The sequence below is a fragment of the Dermochelys coriacea genome, chromosome 8, assembly GCF_009764565.3.
Source record: "Dermochelys coriacea isolate rDerCor1 chromosome 8, rDerCor1.pri.v4, whole genome shotgun sequence".
NCBI classification, from domain to species: Eukaryota; Metazoa; Chordata; order Testudines; family Dermochelyidae; genus Dermochelys; species Dermochelys coriacea.
The window spans coordinates 67122696-67149569 of record NC_050075.1 but is presented as its reverse complement, the minus strand read 5'-3'; the positions used below and the strand labels follow the sequence as shown (position 1 = coordinate 67149569).

The following is a 26874-nucleotide window of genomic DNA, read 5'->3' as shown; positions in this document are numbered from 1 at the left end:
AGTTACATAATTTTGAGGTAAGCTCCCTGAAACTATGCTACTTTGGCAGAGATTCATTCCTAACCCTAAGGTCAAAATTCACCCATATGCAGAGAATTTCTGAGAGGCTCGCTGCACCACTTGGCCCTGCAAAGGGGCTGCCTGCAGAATGGTGGGTGGGTGGGTGGGTGTGAGAGAGAGAGAAAGAAAGGGAGAGAGAGGAATGGCTGCACAGGTAGTGTGTCTCTCTGCAACCCCCCCATAATGTGAATGGGATGTCTGTGCTGGCCATAAATAGGCCAGCATAAAAGTGGGGATCACGGGGGGCGGGGGAGAGCAGCCCAAGGGAGGGGAGTTGGGGTATGTGCTCATTCTGTGGAAGATCATTGGATACTATTCAGTCTATAGGATGGATAGCAGTTGCAAAGGGGCTGTATTGCTGGTCTGTGTGCACATTGTGGGAATGGATTCTCCTGTGTTTTGTACTGGAAGGAGGAGAGTGTCACACACAGGAAAAATGCAGTTCAGAATTTTATGTATGTAGGAATATTTTGTTTAGCCCAAATTTTACAGGTAAGAGATTAGCTAAATATTAACAATTGTATATTCACACTTGTACAACATCAACACTAACACTTGTTTCAACTTTTTCTTCTATGAACCAGGACTTTCAAACTTCATTAAAATTCTGGATCTCAAAAGACAGATATCACTTGCTCATACCTGACATCAAGGTTACAGGCTTTCATGCTAACTTGGGGGCTCTTTTTCTTAGGATAATCGACACTTATGCATTATATTGTGGAAGGAACAGTCCACACCACTGCATTGCCATAATTTCACTGCCACTCTGGGAGAGAAGTAACAATCAGGGTTAGATTCCAGAAAAGCAAAGGCAGGCAACAGAAAAAAAAAAATCTGTAAGAGGTTCGTTTACCATGCCCTGATGACCAAGAAGGTATGCACTGGATGATACATGCTCCCATTTGCTAGCAAGGGAAAGAGAAAAAGCCCTTCATGGAGACCTGATGTAGAAAGCTTCCAAAAGCAAAATACAAAAGTGCAAGTAGTTTAAGATACGAAGTGAAGTACTACCCTTAAAAATGATACCTTCTTTCCCAGCAGATCTGTTCCTGTGTGTATTTAGGGTGAAATCTCCTTGCTTTGCTCCAAAAATACATTTTTATTACTATTTAATTCTTTCAGCCTGCTGAGTCAATACACTTATGGGACAGTGAGTGGGATTCTTTTTGTGCTCACTCAGGAAAGGAATTGTTAACTAAATTCCTACTGCAAAGCCAAATCTCCATATTATAGGCAGAATATGACCTACAAAATGTTTAAACTATTGATGATACATGAGCGATAAAGAACACATTTTGTCTTTAAGATTCCTAGGTGTGTATACATAGTTATCTGCTTATTTGTAAACTGAGTAAAATTTGGAGCGCATAACAAAACAAAAAGAGAACACCACAATCCCATTTGTAGTCATTTTTTCTAGCAGAACCACACTAAGTAACACTCCCCTTTTTAAAACTGCTGTCATAAAAACAAGTTCTTTGAAAATTTAGGCAGGACTTCAAGTCAGTTATAAATCATTCCACACATGTATCTTGGAAGAGAAGGCTATAAATATTTACTACATTTCTATTTTTCTCAGAATGGTTTGATGAGTGCACAACTGTTATGTGATAAGTAACATTGCTTGATGTTTCAAGACAGCTAATATTGACTGGCATGACTTAACTTTCCTTTTTCTGTATGCAGTGGTAAGGAGTAATAAGCCTTCATCTCCTCCTTCTACCATCACAGATGTTAGCTACTAGAAAAAAAGATTTATTAAACATTTACCAATAGGTAGCATTCACTGTGTATCACAAGGTGAAATGAAAAGCAGTATAAAGAAATCTGTTTTGCAAGGATCTTCTGGGAAGGTGAGGGTTGGGCTTTATACTGGTCCCTGAGGATGGCAAACTGGGGCAGGTTGTTTCTTGCATAGCTCTGGGCAGACCATTAATCTGTCAGCACAAACTTCTGTAGAAATTCCAACAATAAGACTGGAGGGTTTGGACAGACAGAAAACGCTGCTTTTGAAATACTTAACAAGACTAATGCTTTGCAGATTGTTGTATTCCACAGCCCCTGAAATTTCTGGTCAACAGTGCAAAGTAAGTGTTCAATTCATTCATCTTCTTCAACATAGGTTGATGGAAACCAGCCCACCTAAAAAAGGCAAAAGCAGAATAAAAATAATACATAAGATACTAATGACACAGGACAATTCTTTTAAAGGCCTGCCTAGGCAAAAACTATAATGGTTCTGTTTTGTAAACAAGGGGACACAAAATTATAAAGATAAACTTGATTGTGCCACCACAGCACTTAGTACAGTAACGCCTCTCAACCAAGTGATGCAAATTATTGATCCCATGATTTGGAGATTGCAGCATTGGACATTAAAACCATTTTTTGGAAGATCAGAACTAAACCACTAGCTGTGACTGTGCCCCAAAGCACTAAAACATGGAAGAAGAAGAAGAGTAAGAGCAGAAAAAAGGAGAGCCAGGCAGCTGCTATTTCCCCATTTTGGAGGTGAAGGACATCCAAGTATTCTGCAAAGCTACCATCAGGCTCGTAAGTCCCCACTACCATTGTTCATATAAATTAAATAGGAACTGATTTTGTTGTCCTTACATGCACTCAAGTCTCAATGGAGTCAGGAGTCGTTTTAAATGAGAAAGAATTGCAGGGCAGAGACTGAAATTTTTCATTTATACTGCATTGTTACAAGTTATTGTATTGCTCATGAAAGAAACCATATCATTAACTTTGGAGAGTTAAGTCCTATATCTATAATAGAGCGCAACACTTCATGCTGCCCTGTCAATGTGCCCTGTTCTGGATGAACTCTCTCTAGAGAAAGAAGAGAACTCAAGTCCCAAAGCCCATCTTGCTGAGACTGTCAAACAGAATGCCCATTCCTAATGTTTTTCTTTAGTATGCGCCTGTCTGTCCATTAACACCTGGAATGAGATCAATTTATTTCACACAGGACCATCAAAAAGAGTTTAGGTTTCTATATTGCTTCCAGTCTATATGATTATTTCTTTTTTAAAATGTGACTGTCTTATGCTTTAGGCACATGTACAAAATAAAAACCCCTTCAAATAATGTAACACACAAAATCCCAGACTTCTCCCCATCCTATTGCACAGGACTTTCATTCTCAACCACCATCCCAACCCACATCCACCCTCCCTTACCCAAAGCTGGAGAAACAAGCCCTTTACAGCATGCCCTGGCCCTGCCACTAATCTCTTTCCATTTAAACCATGACCTTGAGTGCCTCAATTTATCTCCACTGCAGAGGTATTACATGAGCAGAGTGGTAGCACCTAACATAGCGATGGAAACCATTTAGGGCTTCTATGACAAAACTAACACTTTGAATTGTACCTGGGAACTACCAGCAATCTGCACAAATCTCCGAGCACAGATGTAATATGCTCCTTGTAAAAATCACTGCTTCATAAGCCTTTTCCCACATTTTGTACTAGCTGAAGTTTCTGAGTGCTCTTCAGGTATAGTCTCATATAAATCCTATTGCAGCAATCCAGTCTTATGCTGACAAAGGTATGGAAGGCAGTGGTGAAATGCACATCCAAAAGGAAAGATCATAAAATGCATTCCTTGCCTTTGCTGCTAGCTGGACACCAAGAAGCAACCAGGAATCCAACAAGACCCTGATGTTTTGCTGCTAAGGGTTACAACCTCTGCTATTTCCCCCACCAAACAGTCTTATCCACGCTGGACATCAGCCAGTTAGTGCTCATCCACGACCCTAATTCATTTAGACACTGAGAAAGTTGATCAAGCATACAGTCTGGATCATCTGAAATAGAGCTGATGATGTGTCAGATATGCTATGAGAGAAAATATGTGAAAAAGGTTTCTGATGTCTGAAGACTCCATTTAAAAGCCTTATCAGTGAGATAAGTACAAAATGATGCCAAATAAAAGAAAAACCTACCCTTCCATTTACTTCACCTCTCCACCAGCCATTGGCACTCATCTTTGTGTAAATTTTCACCACATCACCTTTCAGTAAGGACAGTTCTCTCATGTCTCTTGCACAGAAGTCATACCGGGCAATGGCTATGCCTATTGCTTTTGGACTTAGCACTGAAATTGAACACAAGAAATCAATGTTGTTATGATCTGTTAATCGCAGACTAATCAATTAAGTCAATACTGTAAAATGTATAGCAATGATTCCATTACAAAATAAATTGGCAACAATTTTATGTAAATGTGAAAGTAACCACCCAAAGAGATCAAGAAGCCTTCTTTAAAGGTTAATTCAACACAAGGTTGGAGGATTTTATGGGGGGGGGGGGGAAGAATAGAAAAAACATTACATGAGCCTGAATGTAAATGCCACTAAGGCAAAATTTGTCTCAAGGATTCAAAAATACTGTAAAATTTATTACACTTGTCTAGTTTATAATAAAACTTGCTGCAAAGTACTTACATCAACATATTTTTCAGGTCACTAGTTTGTTTCAAAACAGATTATTAGCATTTATTGTTGATTTAACTTTAAACCCCTAATGAGGCAAAATAAATAGATTATGGTGCTATTCCTTCAGAGAAGCAATCCAAGTTAAATACTATCCATATAAGGCTGTATCCTTCCAACTAATAGCAAAAAGGAAATGCATTTCTACAGTTTGGGTTATCTGTTGTATGGCCACTGGATCATGTAAACCACCATTTTTCTGGGAAGTACACTGAAAATCAAACATCAAAAATGATCAGTTGAACCTGGCTCACAAAATTTCACCACAAAGCAAAAATGCCTCCAGCAAAAAACTTAAGAATTAGCATAAGTCTAAGCATGTGAGAGGTCCCAACAAAATCAACTCTTAAAGGTTTACAGTGATGCTCCAACTTAAAACACCTTGCTGAACTGGGGCCTAAATCTTTTAAATGGATATAAAAATGACTTCAAACATTTCTGAATGATACATGCAAAAGCTGCATGTCTCTAATATGTACAATTCAAAAATGGCTTTAATTGTAGCAAACTGATAATCTTTTTATGAAGTCTTATAGAATCCAATCCTGTAAGCTGCTGTGGACTGTCATTTCTCATTGGAAGGTAAAAGTTCTCAGCACTTTGCAGGGTGAGACCTATAATTTGGGTACAATAGAAAATATATACACTGGCTAATACGTTAGATTCAGAGGTTAGACCAGCAACTGGCAAAGGTGGAAGCCTACGGTATGCAAAAGGGCATCCAAACAGTGTTTTTCAATAGAGGCAATGTCCCTTTGCAACTGGTTCCATGAATAAACAGCTGCTGTAGATAGAAATGAACTACCATTAGTTCTGACTAGCACCTTACATAGGGAGCTAGGGAGATGGACACACTAAAATCCCCTATTGAAAAAATCCTGGGTGTATTTGGAGTATCGCCAACAGTGAGTTGGAGGAATCATCAAAACCATTCTCTTTGTCATAATTCAGAGAACAAGAGAGCAAGCACATTGTTACTAGAGTTTCCCAAAGTGTTTTAGGAATTGCTACTAACATTCTAGTTTTGAAAATGTAATCGAAATTTAACAGTAGAGAATCAGAGCAAGCTGCCTTCTTTGATTTAAAATCAGGGAAATATGAAACATGGTATATAAACTAGAAAATCTAAACAGCTATGACAAAATCAACCATTTAAGTGATAGCCTTGCTGCATATACTTTTATTTGATATTTATTGTGACCTCATATGAACAGCAGCTTTTGCATAATAGATACCATGCATTCATATAATTACAACTGGGCACGCATCAATAATTAAAACTGAAATACCTAAAGTTAAATCATATGTATGAAAATGAATTATGACCGTATTTTTCCACTTCATCACTACAACTTTACACTCAGCGTTAGTATTTAGCATATGCCTATAGGATATAAATATGTTATATAGAAGAGAATCAGCAGATTTATATATTGTTCATGTGCACAATATGAAGATGCTGAAGAATATAGACAATCATGCACAGTATATTATCATAAATATACACTACTTACATTCTAGCATGTCAAATACCATGACTGTTTGCCTATTTACATCAATTATATGTCAAATACTGTACTGGGCAGCAAGAATAAGTTGTGATGGGGCAGGAACATTGATTTTGGGGAAAAGAGGGTTGGTAACTGATTTTGCAGGAGAAGGGGTGCAGCAGAGGCAGTAATTGACTTTTGTGGGGGAAGAGGGCACTAGCAGCACTTATTGATTTGGGGGTCAGTATTTTGGTGGGTGACAATAGCAGTAACTATTGGGGGAAGGGGATAATTGATTTGGAGGTTATAAGGACCAGTTAATGGCTGTGGGGAGGGGAAAGGGAAGCAGAGAGCCGCTCTGGACTCCAGAAAGAGGATAAGCGGTCAAGGGAACAAGGTACACAGGGGGAGATGTGGGGGAGGAACAAAAGGAAGTAGGTAAGAAAGAAGAAAACAAGGGGAAAGGGGAACTGAGTGAGGAAAAGAACTAAGGAGAGGAGAAATGCAGGGAATAGTGGGCAGTAAAATATTGGGGGAAATGGGAGGGAAAGGGGGCAGAATCGGAGGACAGGAGGGGAATATTTTAAACCCCTTTCAAAATGAGGAGCACAGGGGAAAGAGGAGAAGGAAAGAATCTTGAGATAGGGGAGAGAGGATCAGAGAAACAAGAAAAGAAAGAATTGAAACAAGCAGCAGGGGAGATTTTAAAGAAGAAGGAGGCTATGTCTACAGTGCAATTAAAACCCGCAGCTATCCCAGACCAGCTGACTCAGACTCGCGGGGTTCAGGCTAAGGAGCTGTTTAGTTGCAGTGTAGACACTGGGCTCAGGCTGGAGCCCGAGCTCTAGGAGCCTGCAAGTTAGGAGGGTCCCAGAGCCTGCACTCCAGCCTGAGCTTGAATGTCTACAGCACAATTTTATAGCCTCGCAAGCTCTAGTCAGCTGACACAGGTATTTAGTTGCACTATAGACATACCCTGAGAGGACTCACTAATGCTTGTAACCCCAGAGAACTAGGACACTTTGGTCTGTGTCAGATTTCTGCCTTGCTTCTATTCGGGTCAATTTCTCATTAATATAACCTGTAACCAGTTTGATCTCACACTATGTATTTCTCTTAACTTGTGGCTTTATCCCCAGAAGAGTGTTTTTTGGCTAGTGGGTTCTGTGTGTCTTGAAGCAATGTGCATTTGCTTAATTTTACAAAATTGTACATCAGTTCTTGCCAGTTTGCAAGCATGGAGAGGAAGTTCAAAAAAGTGCTCACACATTGCTGGTTTAATTCTTCTCCCACTGGCATCAATGAAAATTTTACCACTGACTTCCAGTGGGAGCAGAGATAAGCCAACATTGAAGGTGCTTTTGAAAACCCCACCCATAATATTTAGTGATCATATTTTCCATTTATATTATCATTTAGTTGTGAATTTAATGAAGACTCTTTTGGTGTCTTAAAAAGAGATGATTTTATAAAAAATGCAAAAAGTCACGCACAGTATCTGCCAGAATATGAAATGCCATCCAAGCAGGCATGATTAAATTACCTAACACTACCTGACACCCCTTTACTATTGTGTAATTGTTACAAAGACATGCTTTATATCAGATATTGTCAGGATTTCTTTTTGTGGAGGAGACCGAATGCAGTTAAACCTTACTAATTACCAACATAAAGGGCTCTGTTGGGACTAGTGCTATGCACAAGGGTAGAAGAGGGTGCCAGGGGCCAACCTCAATTCCAAAACCTTGTGCTAGCTAGGCCAGATAATCCACCCTCTCTAAGTGGAAGTGAACCAGCATAAGGAGAACAAATGCTGCACTCTTTTAGAGGGTGTAGCAGTTGCTGTTGTGTATGCACCTTCAGGGTTCTTAGAGACTTTTTGCCTGCCACAGGCAAAATTACTGGGGCTACCGCCAAAGTGGTGCAGCCCCACCATAACTGTGGCTTAAAAGTCACAACAGCATCTTTACTTACTGGTGTTTATTAATGGAGTGCAAGTTTGCCATAATGTGATTGGAATTGAAATTAGCATGGCTGTAAATTTCAATCTTTTTATACAGTCTATTAGTTCAAAATGTTATTATGTTTTCAAAGCAAGAGAAGGTTAAAAGACAATAAAGAAAATGTGATTACATTTGAAAAGCAGATGAGTAAAATCAACTAAAACAATGGTAGTGCAAAATCTAACATTTGCTACAACAGAACTCTCTAGCAACGGCATTGTACATGCTGCCACAATATGGTTTGCTATAGAGATGGGACGAATACTTGATTCATTCATAAACAGTGCAATTTTCAGGTATGCATATTTGTATGAATACATCAATTAAAAATATAATACTTACTATAGGATTCTACTACTGAATGGTGAACTAGTGGCCATTTGAGATCTGCTGCGGCTATTTAAATTCTGCTTATAGGAATGTATACTTTTAAAAGTTGATTTTGCAAGAGTTTGATTTTATTGGACTGCAAGAATAAAAATTTTCTACCCTCTAATTACCTTGTCTTTATAGCTTATCATGTTAACCAGTTACTGAGATTTGGAGACAGTCTTCAGTATATAGCATTAGCTGCTATTCTGCGTTTAGTCAAGAAATGAAAAAGTAGATTCGTCCCTTCCCTAGTTGGCTGCACACAGAAAGAATTTGCAAACAGAAGAAAATTTAGAAGAAATATAAAAGAGGTAAGCAGTACCTGACCAGAAAGGAGTGGAGGAAGGGGGAACAAAGCTGTAGTCTGGAGGAGTTACAAAAGAAAACCCACAGAACAAAGAGGGGGCTTAGAGAAACAAAAAGAAAAAGAGAGAAGCAAAAGAATGTTGAAATATCGACAAAATATTTAAATATTAGTATTTCTATTATGTAAGTCATTGGTAATAAGGAAACTACGGTTCCTCACTGAGGAAGTCTGGAAGGAAATTGACTGTGAAAAGTGGAAAATGTAGATCTAAGATTTATTTTTTCACAATTACATTTTTCAAAAACAAAAAATTTAAAAAAAATCCATTTTGGTTTTGGCAGAAAAGAATTTTAAACTGTTTTTTCTTACAAATAAAGCTGTTTCTTTTCTTAATACATTTTAAAATCCTTTTGGCCCTGACTCAACCCAAGTTCTTAAACATGTCTACGTTCAAGTACATAAGTTGTGCCATTGGTATCCACAGGACTAATCCCATGCTTAACTTAGGCCTGTACTTAAGTACAGGTTTCAGAGTAGCAGCCGTGTTAGTCTGTATTCGCAAAAAAAAAAAAAAGAGTACTTGTGGCACCTTAGAGACTAACAAATTTATTAGAGCATAAGCTTTCGTGAGCTACAGCTCACTTCATCGGATGCTCATCATTGGATGCTTCATCGTAGCTCACGAAAGCTTACGCTCTAATAAATTTGTTAGTCTCTAAGGTGCCACAAGTACTCTCTCTCTTTTTTTTTTTTTTTTTTTTTTTTTTACTTAAGTACAGTAACTCCTCACTTAAAGTCGTCCCGGTTAACGTTGTTACGCTACTAATCAATTAGAGAACATGTTCCTTTAAAGTTGTGCAATGCTCCCTTATAACATTGTTTGGCAGCGGCCTGCTCTGTCCACTGCTTGCAGGAAGAGCAGCCCATTGCAGCGAGCTGGGGGGGGCTTGGAACCAGGGTGGACCAGCAGCCTCCCTAGCAGCTCCACACAGCTCACTGTGTGGCGGCTGCCCATCAATTGCAGGCAGTTCAGCTGTCCCTCCCCCCACTGCCATGTGCTACTCCTGCCCTCTGCCTTGGAAGTGCTTCCCGGGAGCCTCCTGCTTGCTGTGCGGGGGGGTTGGGGGGGAAGGAAAGGGAAATAAGGGGGCTAATGTCAGGGTGTCCCCCTCCCCCTGCTCCTGCCCCCCGCTTACCCCATCTCAATAGAATGGGGGGGATAAGACAGGGCTCAGGACGGAGGTGCTTGCTGGCAGCAGCTGCTGTCTCAACTTGCTGATCTACTTAAAAAGGAAATGTACTTAGAGTGTGGTCACCATACTTAAAGGGGCAATGCGCATCTCTCTCTTTCTCTCTCTCTCTCACACACACACACACACAGGGTGTGCATGTCTCTCTGCCATGCTATCTCCCCTCCCTCCATTTGTGCTGCCTTGTAGAGTGTAAAGCTACATTAACAACGTGTTAACCCTTGCGGGTTCAGCAATGAGTGCTAATTCATCAGTTAGCAGTAAGGCATTCCCTGGGAAATATCCCACTCTCTTCCACCCTCTAACTCCACCACCTCAACCAAGCTTCACAATCATCATTGATGTGTATAGTATTAACTTGTTTGTTTAAAACTTATACTGTGTGTATTTGTGTCTGTGTATATAGGACAGGTTTCAGAGTAGCAGCCGTGTTAGCCTGTATTCGCAAAAAGAAAAGGAGTACTTGTGGCACCTTGGAGACTAAAAAATTTATTTGAGCATAAGCTTTCGTGAGCTACAGCTCACTGAATGCATCCAATGAAGTGAAGTCTCTAAGGTGCCACAAGTACTCCTTTTCTTTTTGTGTATATATTTTGTGACAAAGCTCTGTCCTTGCCTCCGTGGGTCCCGCGTTTCCTGGTGGATTTCGATAGCCTCATGGGCTCACTGTGACCCTCCACATAACCCTTCTTTCTCTAGAGACAAGGGTCACAGTCTACTGAGCCATTTTCATCATAAGCCAGCGAGGGAGGTGAGGAGAAGTTATCCTTCCTTGCGTAGTCTCTGTTGTCTCCCAGTCTCAGTGATTAAACAGGGGGCAAAGGTGGGGGGGAGCCTGGGCCCACCCTCTACTCCGGGCTCCAGCCCAGGGACCCTAATGGTATCAGCTATGGTAGCTGACCTTTTAGAAACATGGCATGTACAATTCCCTGGGCTACTTCCCCCACAGCAGCCCTCACTTCCTCAAGCTCCACTTCACCCTTACCTCAGGGCCTCCTTCCTTGTGCCTGATATGGTGTGTGCTACTCAGCCTCTCCAACAGCACAACTTCTTCCCACAGCTCCTGACTTGCACACCCACCTGCCTGGCTGGGAGGCTTTTAACTAGTTTCAGCCAGCCCCTGATTGGCTTCAGGTGTCCCAATCAACATAGCATTCTCTCTGCCTTCTGGGAAGTTCTTAATTGGCCCCATGTGTCTTAATTGACCTGGAGCAGCTTCCATTTCACTTAACCTGGTACCAGGGATTCGTTTAGCCTGGAGCTAATGTATCTATTTCCCACTACTTTTCTATAGCCATCTGGCCTTTCCTCGTCACTATATATATATATATATATATAGTCTTATCTGGTGAAAAAAATTTCCCTGGAACCTAACCCCCCCATTTACATTAATTTTTATGGGGAAATTGGATTCGCTTAACAACGTTTTGCTTAAAGTCGCATTTTTCAGGAACATAACTACAATGTTAAGCAAGGAGTGACTGTACTTTGTTAAACTGGACCTCACACCATGCATGTAGGGATCACAGCATTCTACTCTGATAACTATTAACATCAAACGGGAATTACGTGCACATTTCATATCCTCTAAGGACTAAATGATGTTTTGGATCCATATATACTACACGCATTCAGTTCAATGGAAGTTCTGAGCACGCACAAAATGCAGAATTTGGCTCAGGTACTTAAACTTGTGCAGCCAGTATGCTAGCCCCCGCTTTGATGGATAAATGTAATGTATCCTCAGGTAAACGAAGGGTTAAGGACACACTAATTAAATCTCCAATATATTTATAGTAATTAGGTTGCTGGTCACCCAATTGCTCTCCTTTGGGTGATGGTATGTTTTCTACCCGCAAAAGAGTATGTGCCCATTTTTGTGGGTGCAATCACCGTGCATGCAGACGCAGTCTGAAATGAAAACTGAGACCAAAGAACATACCATGGCACCAAAACCCATCTTTGTTTACATTCCTCTTAAGAAAAAAGTAAAGTACATCTAGATGTCTTGATATATTTGATAGCTGATGAGGTATCCTCATGCCTACTGAAAGCGTGCAATGAACATCTTAAAAGAGGACACGAGTCCTGGGACGCTGGGAGATTAAGAAGAACCACTGGACAATTTTCTGAAGTAAATGAAAAGTCAACTTAATTTTAGGTACAAAATGATAATTCAGGTCTAACAACTAAGTATTGAGAGAACTGTGACACACGCAGGGCAGCTTTCAAATCACCCTTTGCCTGACATTCTAAGAAATAATATGGAAATTGTATTGAAAGTCATATAAAAAATTTCAGGAAAACCTAACAGCCATTTAATATTCTGACCTTCAAAGGGGAAATAAATAAAACCATTTTTTCTATCATCCTAGACAATTAGGTGATTTGAAGCTGCCTTTGGATTTCATATTAGTTCAAAACACTTGGCATTAATACTTGATGGTCTCCAGTAGAGCTTCCTAAATTTCTAAAAAATGCTCCAAGACAGAAATGCCTCTCTCTGCTTATGTTGTGAAGTTTTGCCCAATGCATACCAAATGCTATGAAGGTATCAAAGGACAAAAAAAAAAAAAAAGAGAATTGCATCATTAGCGAAGATGTATTTATTACCAAAAAAAAAAATATCCCAACAGGTATTCATATGAGCAGAGCAGTGAAAAATGTCCATCTCAAACCTCCACTCAATCTCAGATTGAAGTTGGAAGCTTGACATATTTAATTGCCTCAGCCTGTATTTGTGAAAATCTGGTGAACATGGGCTCAGTTTATGCACCCAGCTGGAAAACTGGCAAACCTCCTTCCCCTCAGTTTGTCATTCAGGGTCCCTCTCAACAGCTATCCCTTCTTATACGAGATGCCTTCAAAGGAGAGTAGGAGGTAGTCAGAGAGGAACTGGCTGAGTGAAGATTCCCCTTGGGGAACGAAGTGAATTCAACTCAAATGTCCAACAAATCTGCAGTGGCTGGTTTGCTTTCAAGTTGCAACCCTTGCTAACAAAATTCCAAGGTACAAATTCTCTAACTGCTTTGCAGATCAAACATTGCAGGGTTCAGATCCCTAACTATGAGGGTATTCTAATGCCAACTTGGTGAAAACTAACAGGGCAGCTGTAAAACTAAAATGCATGAGTTGCAGATGATCTGCCAACAATATATGAGAGGGCCAGAGAAACTCTTTTTCTCTGGTGGCCTTGTAATCAATCAATGGATCAGCTGAGAAAGGGACTTGAAGCAGCTCCTAGTGATCACCTAATAAAGGGGACTGCAACTTCATAAAAAGGGCTCAATTCAGTAGAGAGAACAACAGACAAGGCTGTGCAGGGGAGAACAGGGAGAAGAAAATACTGGACCCCTGAAAAGTCACTGACCAAATCCCAAAGGACTATGGGAGTGGTGAGGAAAGTGAGGTAGGGTTTTGTGTGCAGGTTTTGTTGTTTTTCCATCAACTGTACCAGTTATGCTGTCTAAGAATTAAATATGTTTGTTTAGAAATTCCTTTGCAGAGTCTGTGTGTTACTTGCTTACACTGTCACACAGTCCCCAAAAAGGGAAAAAGTAAATCAGCTTCAGTGGAACTCAGAGCATGCAACAGCTACTGGTGAGACTTGGGACTGCTGAGCTATTTTCAGGGCCTGCCAAGATGGGTATCCGACATGGTGTCTGTATCTGGTATGTGTGCCTAGAGGCCCAAAGTCAGAGACAATGCCTAAATTCTGCTCAGCCTCAAGAGAACACCAGACTCACAATTTGGGTCCAGTACTAAAGTCTGGAGTGTCCAGAAGGAAAAGCTCATTCAGATTTATAAAAACCTTCAAATCCATTAACCAAAGTGTTATCCAGGGTCAAACACTCTGCATTTTGTTCTCAGAGTTGTGGTAATACATTAGGTTTTACATGGGAAATCTGAGAATTGAGAGACTTTTCATCAATTTGGCCTCGGGGGAAATTTTCCAGTTTCCACCAGCAAATATAGTGGAAAAATGTTCGAATTTCAACATAGCAGAAAGCCAAGCCTGCCAAACCTCTTAAGTGGAAAATGTCCCACATTCATTTCTTTTGTTCTTCCATATAATCACTTTTGAACACCTGTAACGGAGATTTTTATTTCTGGAGTGGAGTGAAGGAAGTGGAATATGCACTATATAAAATCTTGTATCCTGCAGTAATTTGCAACAGTTGTGGTGTTTCTCCTATATGTTAGTACTCTTCCATGTGATACAGATGCCTGCTTCCGTGCCTCCCTCCTATCACCTGGTCTAAGTAAGAAAAGGCAGTGCTCTCTTTCTGCTCCTCTCGGAGGATAACTAAAATAAACACAAAGGTAAGGCAGGCAGGGTACACTCCTCACGCCAGTCAATGCCCTGGCACTCCATGCCAAGTAGGGATGAGGAGAAAAAGAGGATAGCGATTGAGAGGGATGATGAGAGGAAGGGAAATACGATAATGGGGGGAAAAGATCTTTCTCTGTTCTTGTCTCTTTTCAAGTAACTAGGAACAGAGGTGAAGTCCTCAGAAAACATGGGATACAACAGGAGGGAGAAAACTCAAAAAAAACTCATAGGGTTTGTCTACACTACATTTAAACACCTGTGGCTGGCCCATATCAGCTGACTCAGGCTCACGGAGCTATAAAATTGCACTGTAGATGTTTGGGCTTGGGGAATTGGGAGGGTCCCAGAACTCAGGTTTCAGCCCAAGCCTGAACGTCTATACTGAAATTTTACAGCCCCATAGCCCGAGCCCAAGTCAGCTGACCCAGGCCAGCCATGGGTGTTTAATTGCACTGTATACACCCAGGGGAAATAATGAAAAAACAAGAGAAGAAAGGAAAAAGGAAACAGGATGACAGAAAGAAACAAAGAAAAAACAATGAAAATGGATGAAAAATAATCTGAAAATAATGTGTCCTAAAATTCACCTAATGATCCTGTTTTACCAAATAAAAATAAGAAAGTCTCTTGGAAATTATATATGCATGTCCATGGAATATAGATAAACAAGTGAAAATCCAAGAAGAAAACTAGTAAGTGAAAATGATGGAATAGTCAGAATTATTGCCACAAGACACTGGGCTTGACTGTATCTTCATTCACAGCAGTCTTCGTATTGTTGAAGTCATCATTAATTTTTATTTTCTTCTTATCTGGTGCAGTGCAAAGATAAGACCATTGCCTGAAACGCTGTGAAGTCTAATATTCTTGCAGGGAAAAATTAAGTATTTTCAACAGACCACATAACAGTTGTTTTAAATAGCACTGAACTTCTAAAAAGGCAACAACAGTTTTATAGACTTTCCTTTAAAATGGAACATGTTACATGTTCATAAGAACACTATTACACATATTGTAGCTATTTACTCCAAAAATACATATAGTCTTTTAACAGGTATTTATATGGTATATATTCTGAAAATTCTTTTAGAAGCGTTTTACAGGCTTGCAAATTATGGCCTTAAAAGAGAGGTGTAAAAAAACAAATGAGATGATTCAACAAATGACATATTATTTGAAAAACTGTGCGTCTCTTTACTGAAACCCTAATTTACAAAAATTTACAGTTATATTAGATGATTGATCTATTTAAATCTCAATCCAAGATTAGAAATGGTTACTTATTTATGCCTGTAACTGAAAACAGTGCCGCCTATGTAAACATCTGCAAAAACTAGGCAGAATCCAAATTAAATCTCTCACTTGCATTTCTAATAGATTTTTGAACACCAACCTGATTTTAAGTTTGGCATTAAGAAAGTCTCACTAGACATGTTCATAAACCTGTTGGCAGATCTGATTATGCTTAGCTGTAGAAAAATCCTAGTTGAACGCATTACCATATTAATTGGTTACATATCAAAAATGCAAAATGAAGATGTTTTAAATATCATTAAGCTTTTAGAGTTAAAATGACAGCAAATAATATGTAAAATGATAATACTCACAGTTACTGCTTGCTTTATTACTCCTTTGTCCATCTGAATTTTCAGATGCCTTGTATGGAACCTGAAGAGTAGTATCCAAACTTCGGAAACCTTCTTTGAGAGAGTGGTGCTTGTAGTACTCTACAAGTTCCTTTGAGGAAAAGAGAATAAAACATTATTGGACTTTTAATTTGCATCCTTTTCAACAGTAAGATATACAGTTAATGATAGTTTGCTTAGATAGGCGATTTTATCATTAAAGCTGAGCAAATAATTGATTTTTCAGTTCAGGGCTAAACAGAAAACAAAACAAAAAACATCCTGAAAATAAATTTATTTGGTTTCATCCAAGAAATGGAAAACCAAAAATATTTCACTTAGGTCAAATTGGCATTTTGTTTTCAAAAGGTTGTTTTGACATTTTTAAAATCTTTTTTGCAAATGAAACTTTTTGCTGAATTTTACCTAGATTCATGAACAGTTTCGGTGCCCTGAAAAATGCGGTTTTGGTGAGTTTATTAGTTGCTGAAAAACTTTCACCCAGCTCTATTTATAATGGATAACTGCACAGTAAATATACATAAAGCCATGTTACCTAAAATACCTATTCCCTGCATAGATGAGCTCAACACCTTATCTGTATTACTACCTTCTATTTAGTACGTTGTACTTGAGTTCCTAATGCTTTGATTATAGGACAAAAAAATCCTACTTCTCTATTTGAAAGGAATATTTGCTCCTTTCAATTAGGTTGATTAATTAATATCTGCCCTATGGAACAAAAGGTAGAAGGGGAGGTCAGCTGCTTGCTAACTACTCACTGTACCGTCTTTACTTTCTCAGCTTTTTACTACAGTGATAAATAATGATCACCCACAAATCTTCTTCTGAAAACACAGACACCAGATAACAGCGCGAGCCTTACAATCAACAGGTGATTTCTTCTCAGGTATATGGACCATGTAAAGGTTTCAAGGTGATTTCATAAGATATTGTGCATTGTATCAGATGGCATCAGGAATAAACTCAAGACTACACAGCTTTTCACATTCTCCATGGATCCAATCTGAGAATTTACCATATATTTCATAAATGATTTGCCAAAATAGAATATGAAAGCAAAGGAGGTACAATACATGGAGGCCAGTGCCTTCAGTTCTCATTGTAAATATGAAGGAACACCTCCAAACATTAAGAATTCATGATATTTCTATGCAGTATTCAACTCTAGTATGCAACTCTTAAGGCTTGTCTACGTGGTGAGATAATGTGCACAACGGGTCTGTAATGTGCATAAGATGTTCCCTACTGCACTTTAATGTATGTTTGTGAAAGTGCACTAGGGAACATTTAATGCACACTAGCAGGGTCTATGGAGACTCATAAATGAACGACATGTTAGTGTGATTTAGAAATCATACCCCTGCGGTGCACATTACTGTATAGACAAGTCCTTAGCTCAGTCTATGGATTGGATCGACAGATTTATGTGAATAAATTCAGCACAGAGTTTCTCTACAGAGTAAGGAATGAGGGTAAATGTTGAGTAGGAAAATCAAAGCAAACACACTTCAGTTAATTATTCTGTTCCTTCAAGCATAGCATTTTGTTTTTTAAAATCAAATACAGTAATTCATTTATTGTAAACACTTAACTCCCATCACCAATTCATTCAATAATCCCATTTTGTTCTGCCATGTTTAAGTTTCCAAAAACAAAATCAACCAGTCCCAGCTTCAGTCCAAATAAGGAAAAAGCAATAATTTCATTCTGATTTACAAACAAGCCCCCCCCCAAAAACCAGCCTATGCTCTTCTACAAAAATCTAAAGAGGTCCATGCAATAAATTAATACCAATGAATAAAATGACCCTTAAAATTATTCAGCCAAGATCTGTGCACTAAATGTAAGTTCATGAAAACAGTCTTAATGGTAAACTTCTGAACTAAATTTTGGAGCTCTTCAGTCCCATGTTGTACAGTGTTGTATGTCTCAATAGCTGGCTCAAAGGTAGAGTCTAAACCAAAAGTAAAATCCACACTTGCTTTTAGTAATTCTCAATCACAGACCTCCAGGCACTGCACGTAAACAGAAAAGCTAGGAACAAAAAGTCATATTTGGGCTTCTGTTCTCTTACGTGGTGTCAGCATTGCAAGTGGCTTTCATGAATAATCAGCAGGTAGCCAGGCATTCAAATTATCAACGCCACAGACACTAGAAAGGATGGTTTGTAGGCAGCATTCAGAAATGGATTCCCTGGTATATGGAACACCAAAATGAATGGTACAGATAAACCTGGGAGGACTTGATGATGTTTGGTTAAGACAGCAAGTCTATTGCTATAACAAGACAGATTTAATTCACTGACAAATCAGTGAAACGGCCCCACGCCTAGGGAAATTTTCAGGATCACAGGATATCAACTACTTTTAAAACTTTTGTTTGTGTTCATTATTTACACCAAAATGATTTGAAAAATGACAACTTAAAATATCTGATATACACATCTACCGTGACAAGTCTAGAGAGATGAATGGTCATATCCCCAGCCAACGTAAACCAGGCTCCACTGAAGTCAATTAAGATACAAGACAACTGCTGAGGATCTGGCCCTATATTACTGGATTCTTACATGTTATAGCCAGGCACCCTAAGTTCTCCACATGACAACCATAGTTTTTACAGTATATTTGATAAATAAAAAGCAGGCCGGGAGAGCTCCTACTTTTGTTTAATACCTGAAAAGAAATATACAGTGCCATTGCAGGTCAAGGCTTTAGGCCCTCACGATAGCCGATTTGGTTTTCCCTACTACTCATAGATCCACACTAAAAACTAATTTTGTACTGGATTTACTGGCTTCTTCTGGACAGTATTGATGATGTTCTTGGTCTCTACAGCAAAGTAATTGGTCTACGGCACATGCCAACAGTGCTAACATAGATCCACCAGTCTGTTCTACTATTGCATGGCATACTTTATAATACTACGGTTAGGGCATCAAGCAACTTTTTCAAACAGAACGTTAACAAGGCCGAACTGCTACTGATAGGCCTTTTCAGCACAGGTTTTTGTTATCTTCCCTGTTTGTCGCCTTTGATGGGAGCTCCATTATTTTGCTTTCAAAGCTGGCGATTCTGTAGTTATTTCTGATTTGCAGCTTTCTTTTGAGATCTGTATCAAACACTCTGTAAAACTGCCTCACCACCACCTAAGGAAATTCTGCAGGATCTGACTCCAGATGAGATGTCTTGACAAGGTATTGATATCCCTTTCATCATTTGCCAAATGGACTACTGAAATGTTTGTAAGATGTATTTACTCCTTCCCTCATGCATTTGCAAGTTCCACTGAGCTCTCGTAATCAAAACTGAGATCTCTGGGAACACTGCTCTTGTTCTCAGAGAACTTCACTGCCAAGTGAAGACACACATCAGTCTGTGAAATCAGCTTACAGTGTACTTGCCATGGGGTCTATGCTGCTTGCATTCAAATGAGGATTTCTTGAGTTAGGATCACACTGAGTGTAGATCTTGGTTAAACTCCTTGTCGCTCTCAGAATGTTCTTGCTTTAAAGACTGGAACCCTTTATTTTTCAGGTGCTACATTTAAATCAGGTCTTAAGACTTTCATGTTTTTGCAGCTTCCCTCCCTATTCTTGCTTTGCATTATCCTTCATTTGAATATATTGTTTGTAGAGTGCTTTGAAGAGGTATGCCAGAAAGATGCAGTGTAAGTGTTATTTAACTGATTGATCTAAATATAATATATTGAACTAGCTTCCCTTAACACGATACCAGCAAGTGCTTGCTTGGTGAAATTTTACAAATGCATCTGAGGTACTTCATTCAGACTCCTTATATGTATAAGTGTTGTATTACCAAAACAAAATAAAGGGTCAGAATTCTTATTGAGAAAATTGTCCAAAGAAGAGTTCAGGATTCAAAAGGTTTTCTCCCCATTACTAGAGGATTCTGTGGAAACATTTTAAATCAGCAACAAAATGAAAACACATTGTACAAGGCCATTATAATGACTTGGGCTCAATTCTTAAGCGTGGCTCAGCTGTCATTGGTGTAGGATCTGAAGGTGGTGGGAGGGACCACTTTTCCATTCCTCCAATCCACCACACTTTGTCCCCCATCATAAATTAGAGCCGCTGTTTTACTTAGGCTAGCTGACAATGACCCCAATGGGCCATTACTCCAGCTAAGAATTTCTTTAGTATGTCAGCACTCCAGTCACAGGTCCATTCTCTGGATATGCCCCCTTTGCTATAGACAAGGGGTGACAAATTGTGGCTCACGAGTCGCATGCGGCTCTTTTACAGTTAAAGTGCACAACCTCCTCCATTCTCTACCTGCCAGACTTGGACGGAGGGGGGAGCTTGGGACCTCTGCCTTGCAATGGGGTGGTGGGGTAGGGGCTTCTACCCAATGGGGAGGGGGGTCTTGGGGTTTCAGCACTGTAGGGCATACCTGCTGGGTTTTGGCACTTCAGCCAGAGTGGGGCTGAAGCCCCGAGCCCTGGCAGGTGCCTCCTGCTGAGCCGAAGCCCCGAGCCCCGGCAGACGTGCCTTGGCTCTTGAACTTCTTAGCAGAGGGGGTTGAGGGGTCAGCAAGTTTGGCCACCCCTGCTATAGAGAAACACAATGCTGTTTATACAGTGTTGAGAGTGCCATGATAGATAAGACACAGCATTTATTCTATATACACCAGACATTCTGAACACGGTTAGACAGAGCTGGTCCCAACAGGGTTAGCCAACACAAAACTGACAATGCCAGAAACCACTTAGAGCAGGGGTCAGCAACCTGTGGCACACGAGCTGATTTTTAGTGGCACTCTGCTGCCAGCTGGGGTCCCAGCCGCCGGCCCTGCTCAGCCCGCTGCCTGCCTGGATGAACAGAACCCAGGCCGGCAGTGGGCTGAGCGCGGCTGGCAGCTGGGATCCCGACTGGCAGGAGCCTGAGGATGAAACCCCAGCCTGCTGCCAGTCTGGGGTTCTGGCCACCAGCCCCTTGCCAGCCAGGGTCCCAGCCACCGGCCCCACTCAGCCCGCTGCCAGCTTGGATTGACGGAACCCCGGGCTGGCAGCGGGCTGAGCGGGGCCAGCGGCTGGGGCCCCGGATGGCAGGGGCCGGTGGATGGAACCCCAGACCAGCAACAGGCTGAGCGGCTCAGCATGCTGCCGGTCTGGGGTTCCGTCTGCCAGCCCCTGTAAATGTAAAATGTATTATTGGCACGCAAAACCTTAAATTACAATAAATAAATGAAGACTTGGCACACCATTTCTCAAAGGTTGCTGACCCCTGACCTAGAGCCTTATCAACACTATTACTTACACAGCAAGAGTAGAACCAGTGGGAGCAACAATAAGAAAAAATTCTTTGGGTAGAGACAACCTGAGTACCAGACTGTGCTTAACAGGCACTAGCCTACACGGACGGGTGACAGAAAAACAAAATTTCTCTACCAGGGTATTATAGTCCCTGTTAGCGCAGCCCAGGAAACAGGCTGGACAATGTCCCCTGACAGCTAAGGCTTCTTAGATGTGCGGGGGTCATTGTCCAGCCTATGCCCTATCCTTTTTGGGGTGGTTAGCATGAAGAGGAATACTACCAGGGAGCCAGCCCCAAGCTGGCTCTAATTTTACATGTAAATATTTTTAAGCATACACCAACACCATCTTCACTGACATCTAAGACTGAACATCACAAATATATAAAGCAATGATAGACATGATTCTAACCTGAAAGTATTTCTGCATACCACATTTCTGCAAATCTAGAGAACCAGCATTTACTTTAACAGCAATAGTTACATGGGAATTGCACATTGAAAAAACCTAATCAATACTTACCATTAAGCTTTTAAATTTCTTATTTTCTGCAATGTGAAAAAAGCCATCTCTTGTTAAAATCTTGATGTGTTTCACTTCGTTATTATACCTGTGGGCAATTAATAACTTATGAATATAAATGTGTTTTTAATCACTGGCAATCAATAATTACCTGAGGGTATATTTCCAAAACACTACATGAATAAATTCTTAAGACAAAATGTATATCCAGGCCAATACACAGTTGACATCTAATTAACCAAATATATTTATTAGTGTATGAATGAAGATGTAGCCTGTATTCAGAAAAAAAAGTTACTTCTAATTAGGGGATCCCATCTATTGCTTGCTTTCAAGTTCATATTGAGGATCGATGTGGAAACAAACAAGACTCTCTTTAGTAATTTGTGCTGATAGAACACACTCTACTGAAAAGTATTTGCTAATGCACTCTTTACTGAAATGTCCAAGAAGCTAAAGACTTGAACAGACTCCCCTTAACATCAACAGGAGCTAAATCAGGACTAATCAATTGCCCGTTAGTATCAGACAGGCCACTGTAAACTGGCATCTTTCCATTAACTTCAGTGGAGCTATGCTGATTTACACCTTTTGTCCTACATGTCTGAAATACTTTTCTAGCAACTGATATTTTTATGTACTAAGTGACAGGATATTATATGATTATTTAAGATGCAATGAGATTCATGATGTTCTGTATTTATTGATTACAAACATCTGCCTAAGCAATAAAGAAAACAGGAAATCTATTTCTGTCCCACTTACTTAATGCTAATTGCATATTCTCCTGACTCTTTGGTCCTGTGTCGCACCAGGTAAGTTCTATTTACCCTGTTAATAAGTTCACTTTCAGCTTGCAGCCTCTCCATTGCTCCTGCATACCTGTAAGGAAAGCAAATAAATACTAGCCATGCTCATCTTTGAAACTGTGCAGTAGGTCTTTCCAACATGCAGTTTAATGTTCCAATATTTTACATGAGATGGTGAATGAAAGATGCATCTAAAGCTCCTGGTAAATGAACTGGATTTCAAGATTGTGCTGGAAAATAATAAAAAGCACAGAAATTTATAATTAATGGTAAAATGTGCAATACACACCACTTTTGGGCACAAAGGACTTTGGCTTCTATTCAGAAAAGCACTGAAGCACAAGATTAAGTTCATCCCTATTTAGGAAAGCACTTATGCATGTGTTAACTTTTAGGTTATATCTACACTATGTACCTTACAGCAGCACAGCTGTACCACTGCAGGTGTGCCACTGTAAGGTCTCCCATATAGCCGCTCTTTGCCAGCAGGAGAGAGCTCTCCTGCTGGCATAATTAAACCACCCCCAATGAGTGGCATTAGCTATGTTGGCACCAGCAATTTTCCTGGTGAAACTTGTCGGTCATGGGTGTGTTTTACCGTCAAAAGTGGTAGTGTACTGTAGACAAAACCTTAAACATCCCACTGACTTCGAAAGCACTTAAGCACATACTGAAGTACTTTGCTGAACTGGGACCTATACTGAAAATGTAATTAAAGGGCGGCCTCGACCAGGTGGTGGAATTTACTTATTTGAAATATTTTGTATCACAAACTTAAAAGCTTGGGCCTGATACAACACTATATTATGCTAGTCTTGTACTATTGAAACTCCACTGATTTCAGGTGAAGTTGGTGTAACAGACTGGAAAATCAGCCAGCTGATGCACTAATTTTGTTTTTAAACAAAAATAATTTCATTTGATTCATATTTATTTATTTTACTCTAAAGGTTAAAATTTAAATGTGCAGACTAAACCCTAATGGATTAGATTCAAAATCTACTTCAGCCCTAAACTATGGCCAGGTCTGAAACGATTGAGACAAAAGATTCCAGAAGGGTCTGCCTGCAGAGATCAGCTTGCAGAATTGGGGCCTAAATTTTTAACTGTGGAAAAAAATGTGCATTTATTAAAATGAAATAATTGCTTATTTTTACTTTTTAAAAGCAAAATAATTTCAGTCAATATTAGGAACCTATACTGTGCATAATTTTTTAAAATGAATACATTTTACGTTAGCTATAAATCCATTCATATAACTATAATACAGTAAGTTTCTTAATCCAGTTGTATATATAGTTACACTATTTAATCTATCATTAAAAAAACCTAAATATCACAAAAAACTTCAAACTTCTACTTTGGGGGCTGCTTTTAGTTTTTAAAGAAAGTATCAGAGAGGATTTTCTTCAAATTATCACAAAATATGAGCTCCCATGCTGAGACTTTTTAAGGCAAGTTTCAGCCTAAGGCAATTTCCCACGTTCAAGTTACAAATGCTTAGAAAATTAATTTTTATCCTGAAAAGGCACAAAGAACCTCAACTTTAGTATTGTGAACACAATGCTATTTTTGTCCTCTCTTCTGTCAAAACTATAAGAAACAGAATTGAAGCTCGAATTAAATTAAAAACAGCAACTTTTCCCCTTTGGGATTATATTCACTGGCTATGAAAGCCAAGTGTTTGTTTGGGTCAGTGGATCTGATTCTGATCTCACTTACTGCAACCCAGTAGAAATCAGGAATAAATTTGTAAAACCAGTGTAAAAACAGAATCAGTCACTGTGCATTTATAATCTTCTTAAGTCAAACTCACTCCAGAGCAGAGGGTTCACACTACACTATGATTCACTTTGACAGTGGTTGTGGAATCGATACATTGTCCATTTACATCACTTAATAGATAGCTTTTCTGTCAAACAAAATTTCAACAGAATTATTCACAAAACAAAATGTCACTTTCTTCATTTTGTTTAGGCACTTAAAATGTAGGATCTTCTTGCATGATTCATGTTGTACTGATTTTTTGTTATACCACTTTAGAGACCTCTGGGATACAGACTGTGTATATATAGACTTGTAAACAAAATGTCAAAATCATTAAGCACATTATTATATGAGAAATGCTTTTAGGCACTGCATATTCAGTGTTGTTTTCCAAAACTGCTACACAATACCTTCTTCAGAAGCCAAGAAAGGTTAAAGCAATTTAAATTAGAGTGTGATAAACACAGTTTTCTCTCTATGGCTGTCTATTTCAACAGGATTTTTATAGGACTAGTCCAGAACTCACCATGGTTGGCAAGAGTAGTCTACTGGTTTAGGCATCTAGGGTGTAAAAAGACATCATAAAATATAATTATTTAAAGAATATTATTCCAATTGACTCACAAATTAGGTAGCACTGATCTAATGACCAAATACCCTACATCACACTGGAGAGATAAGAATCATATTGATCACATTTCTTCATCTCTTAGTCTACTTTATTCAGAATAAATTAATAAAGTGTGAATACCCTGTATAGGTCTGAAAACAGGAAAGAATATTATGTATTTTATTGTTGTTGGGAAAGTTTTTTTTAAATATTGGACAGATAAGTGCTACAAATCCCATATATATATATATATTTTTAATCTATCTGAAATGGATTTTGGCAGTACCTCCACTCTCATTTCATCCATAAAATGTTCATCTAATAGGGTATATTGTTGCAATGCATCATTAAAGTGTGCAACAATGTACAATGATGCACACTAAATTCACTAAGTGCTTTTTGAATTAGATTGCCTTGAAAAGGCACTATTCTTAGTTGAAGTAAAAGCTTAGGTGGCATGTTATATAATCTCTTGAGATGGTTAACTGAATAATCCATACATTTCTGAGGTATTGTATGAATTTATTAATACATTTGCATGAAACAAGTTTTACTCTTATACTTGGATTTAAATAGGAACACATTTTGAAAGGACAACTACTTCATTTAATTTTCAAAAATAGTTTAAAATAAACTAAAATCAAACATACAAAAAAGGATAGTATATATATGCATATATAATATGGGAATTGAATGAATATTTCCACACCTGACTTCCAGGCTCCCCACCAACAGTTACTAAAAGCCCTGAGACCCTCTTGGAGGGCACAAGTTTGGCTAGCTAGAACTTCCCAACCTGCATAGTGTTGATTTGCTTCCAACCCCTGTGATCCAAATTGTAAGGTTCAGGTTCTGAGTTGACCTTTGCAGAGTTCACAGAGCCCGGCTTATTGCCCTTCACATATTGTGTGATTGCAATTTTTCCTCCTAAGTGTTTCTGTAAAAGATATTTTGGACAGATAACCAGCCTAGTACTCTTATTTGAAGGCATCTGAATCTATGATTTTAATACTGACAATCTCTATTACATTATCACCAAAAAGTGTATTTTCCCCAAAGTACAAAGGAGCCACTAGTGTGAATTTATTGTCAATATGTTAAAGAGTTCTGCTCTAAGAATAGTGTGACCTATTTATTTGCATGATAATAAATCTCCCACCCAGGAAGCAATCAGACTAGACAGAGAGATTGGGGGAGAGAGGGGAAGAGTTAACCAGAACAATGGAAGACTTCTGTAAAATGCAAAGAGATAAGGAATGGAATTATTGCTAACCAAATGTCAGTATATGTTTAAGAGAACAAGGAGGAGAGTGGCTGTGAATCTTTAATGGACTCCAAAGCCATGACAGCCTAAACAAATTCAAAAAGTGTACTGTCCATTTGTAACACCATAGCATCAAAGCTTAGCTACAACAGACCTGGGCTGGGATTTAGTTGGTGACACATTCTCATATCCCTACACGAACCTCTGACAAGCATTAGGAAAATAAAGCAGCATTATATCAGAACGAAACCAGCTAGGCCATTGCTACCAATGGCTTGTTGATAGGGCTCAGGCATCATTACCACCTGGCTGAGAGATGGTCTAAACATTAAAAATGCTGACAGCTAGCACTCCTACTTTCCTATCATTAGTGAAGCTGCTCCACCCAAAAAATGTAAAGAAAAAACCCAGTGTATATAAAACCAGTCTTTATATGTGAGATACTTCTATAATTATGTTAGCCTACAGAATTTTACATTTTGAATGTTTTGTATTGTTAGAATAAAGTTTGAAAAGTAGTTCAAATTACTTGATGTGAGTATACCAGTGGCAGGACAGCAGTGGCAATTAGGAAGACTACTACCCTCCCTGTATATTGGCATACAGTCCTATATTGGATGGAATCTGAAATTCTAAATTGGTTTGGCTCATCTATCAGAG

The 26874-nt window shown here is 39.2% G+C and overlaps 1 protein-coding gene across 5 annotated transcripts in view; it reads right to left on the bottom strand.

Annotated features, from left to right (window-relative positions):
- Positions 1–755: 755 nt before the first annotated feature.
- VAV3 (vav guanine nucleotide exchange factor 3) overlaps positions 756–26874 on the bottom strand; it is a 255820-nt gene continuing 229701 nt past the window's right edge. For all 5 annotated transcript variants that reach the window (XM_038412017.2, XM_043520500.1, XM_038412019.2 and 2 more), the window contains 6 exons: positions 24867–24901; positions 22530–22646; positions 21765–21852; positions 15924–16053; positions 4013–4164; positions 756–2205 (listed from right to left, as the gene is read on the bottom strand). In XM_038412017.2, the coding sequence (XP_038267945.2) occupies positions 2164–2205; positions 4013–4164; positions 15924–16053; positions 21765–21852; positions 22530–22646; positions 24867–24901 (564 nt within the window). In that variant the 3' untranslated portion in view covers positions 756–2163. The remainder of the gene's footprint in view (positions 2206–4012; positions 4165–15923; positions 16054–21764; positions 21853–22529; positions 22647–24866; positions 24902–26874) is intronic.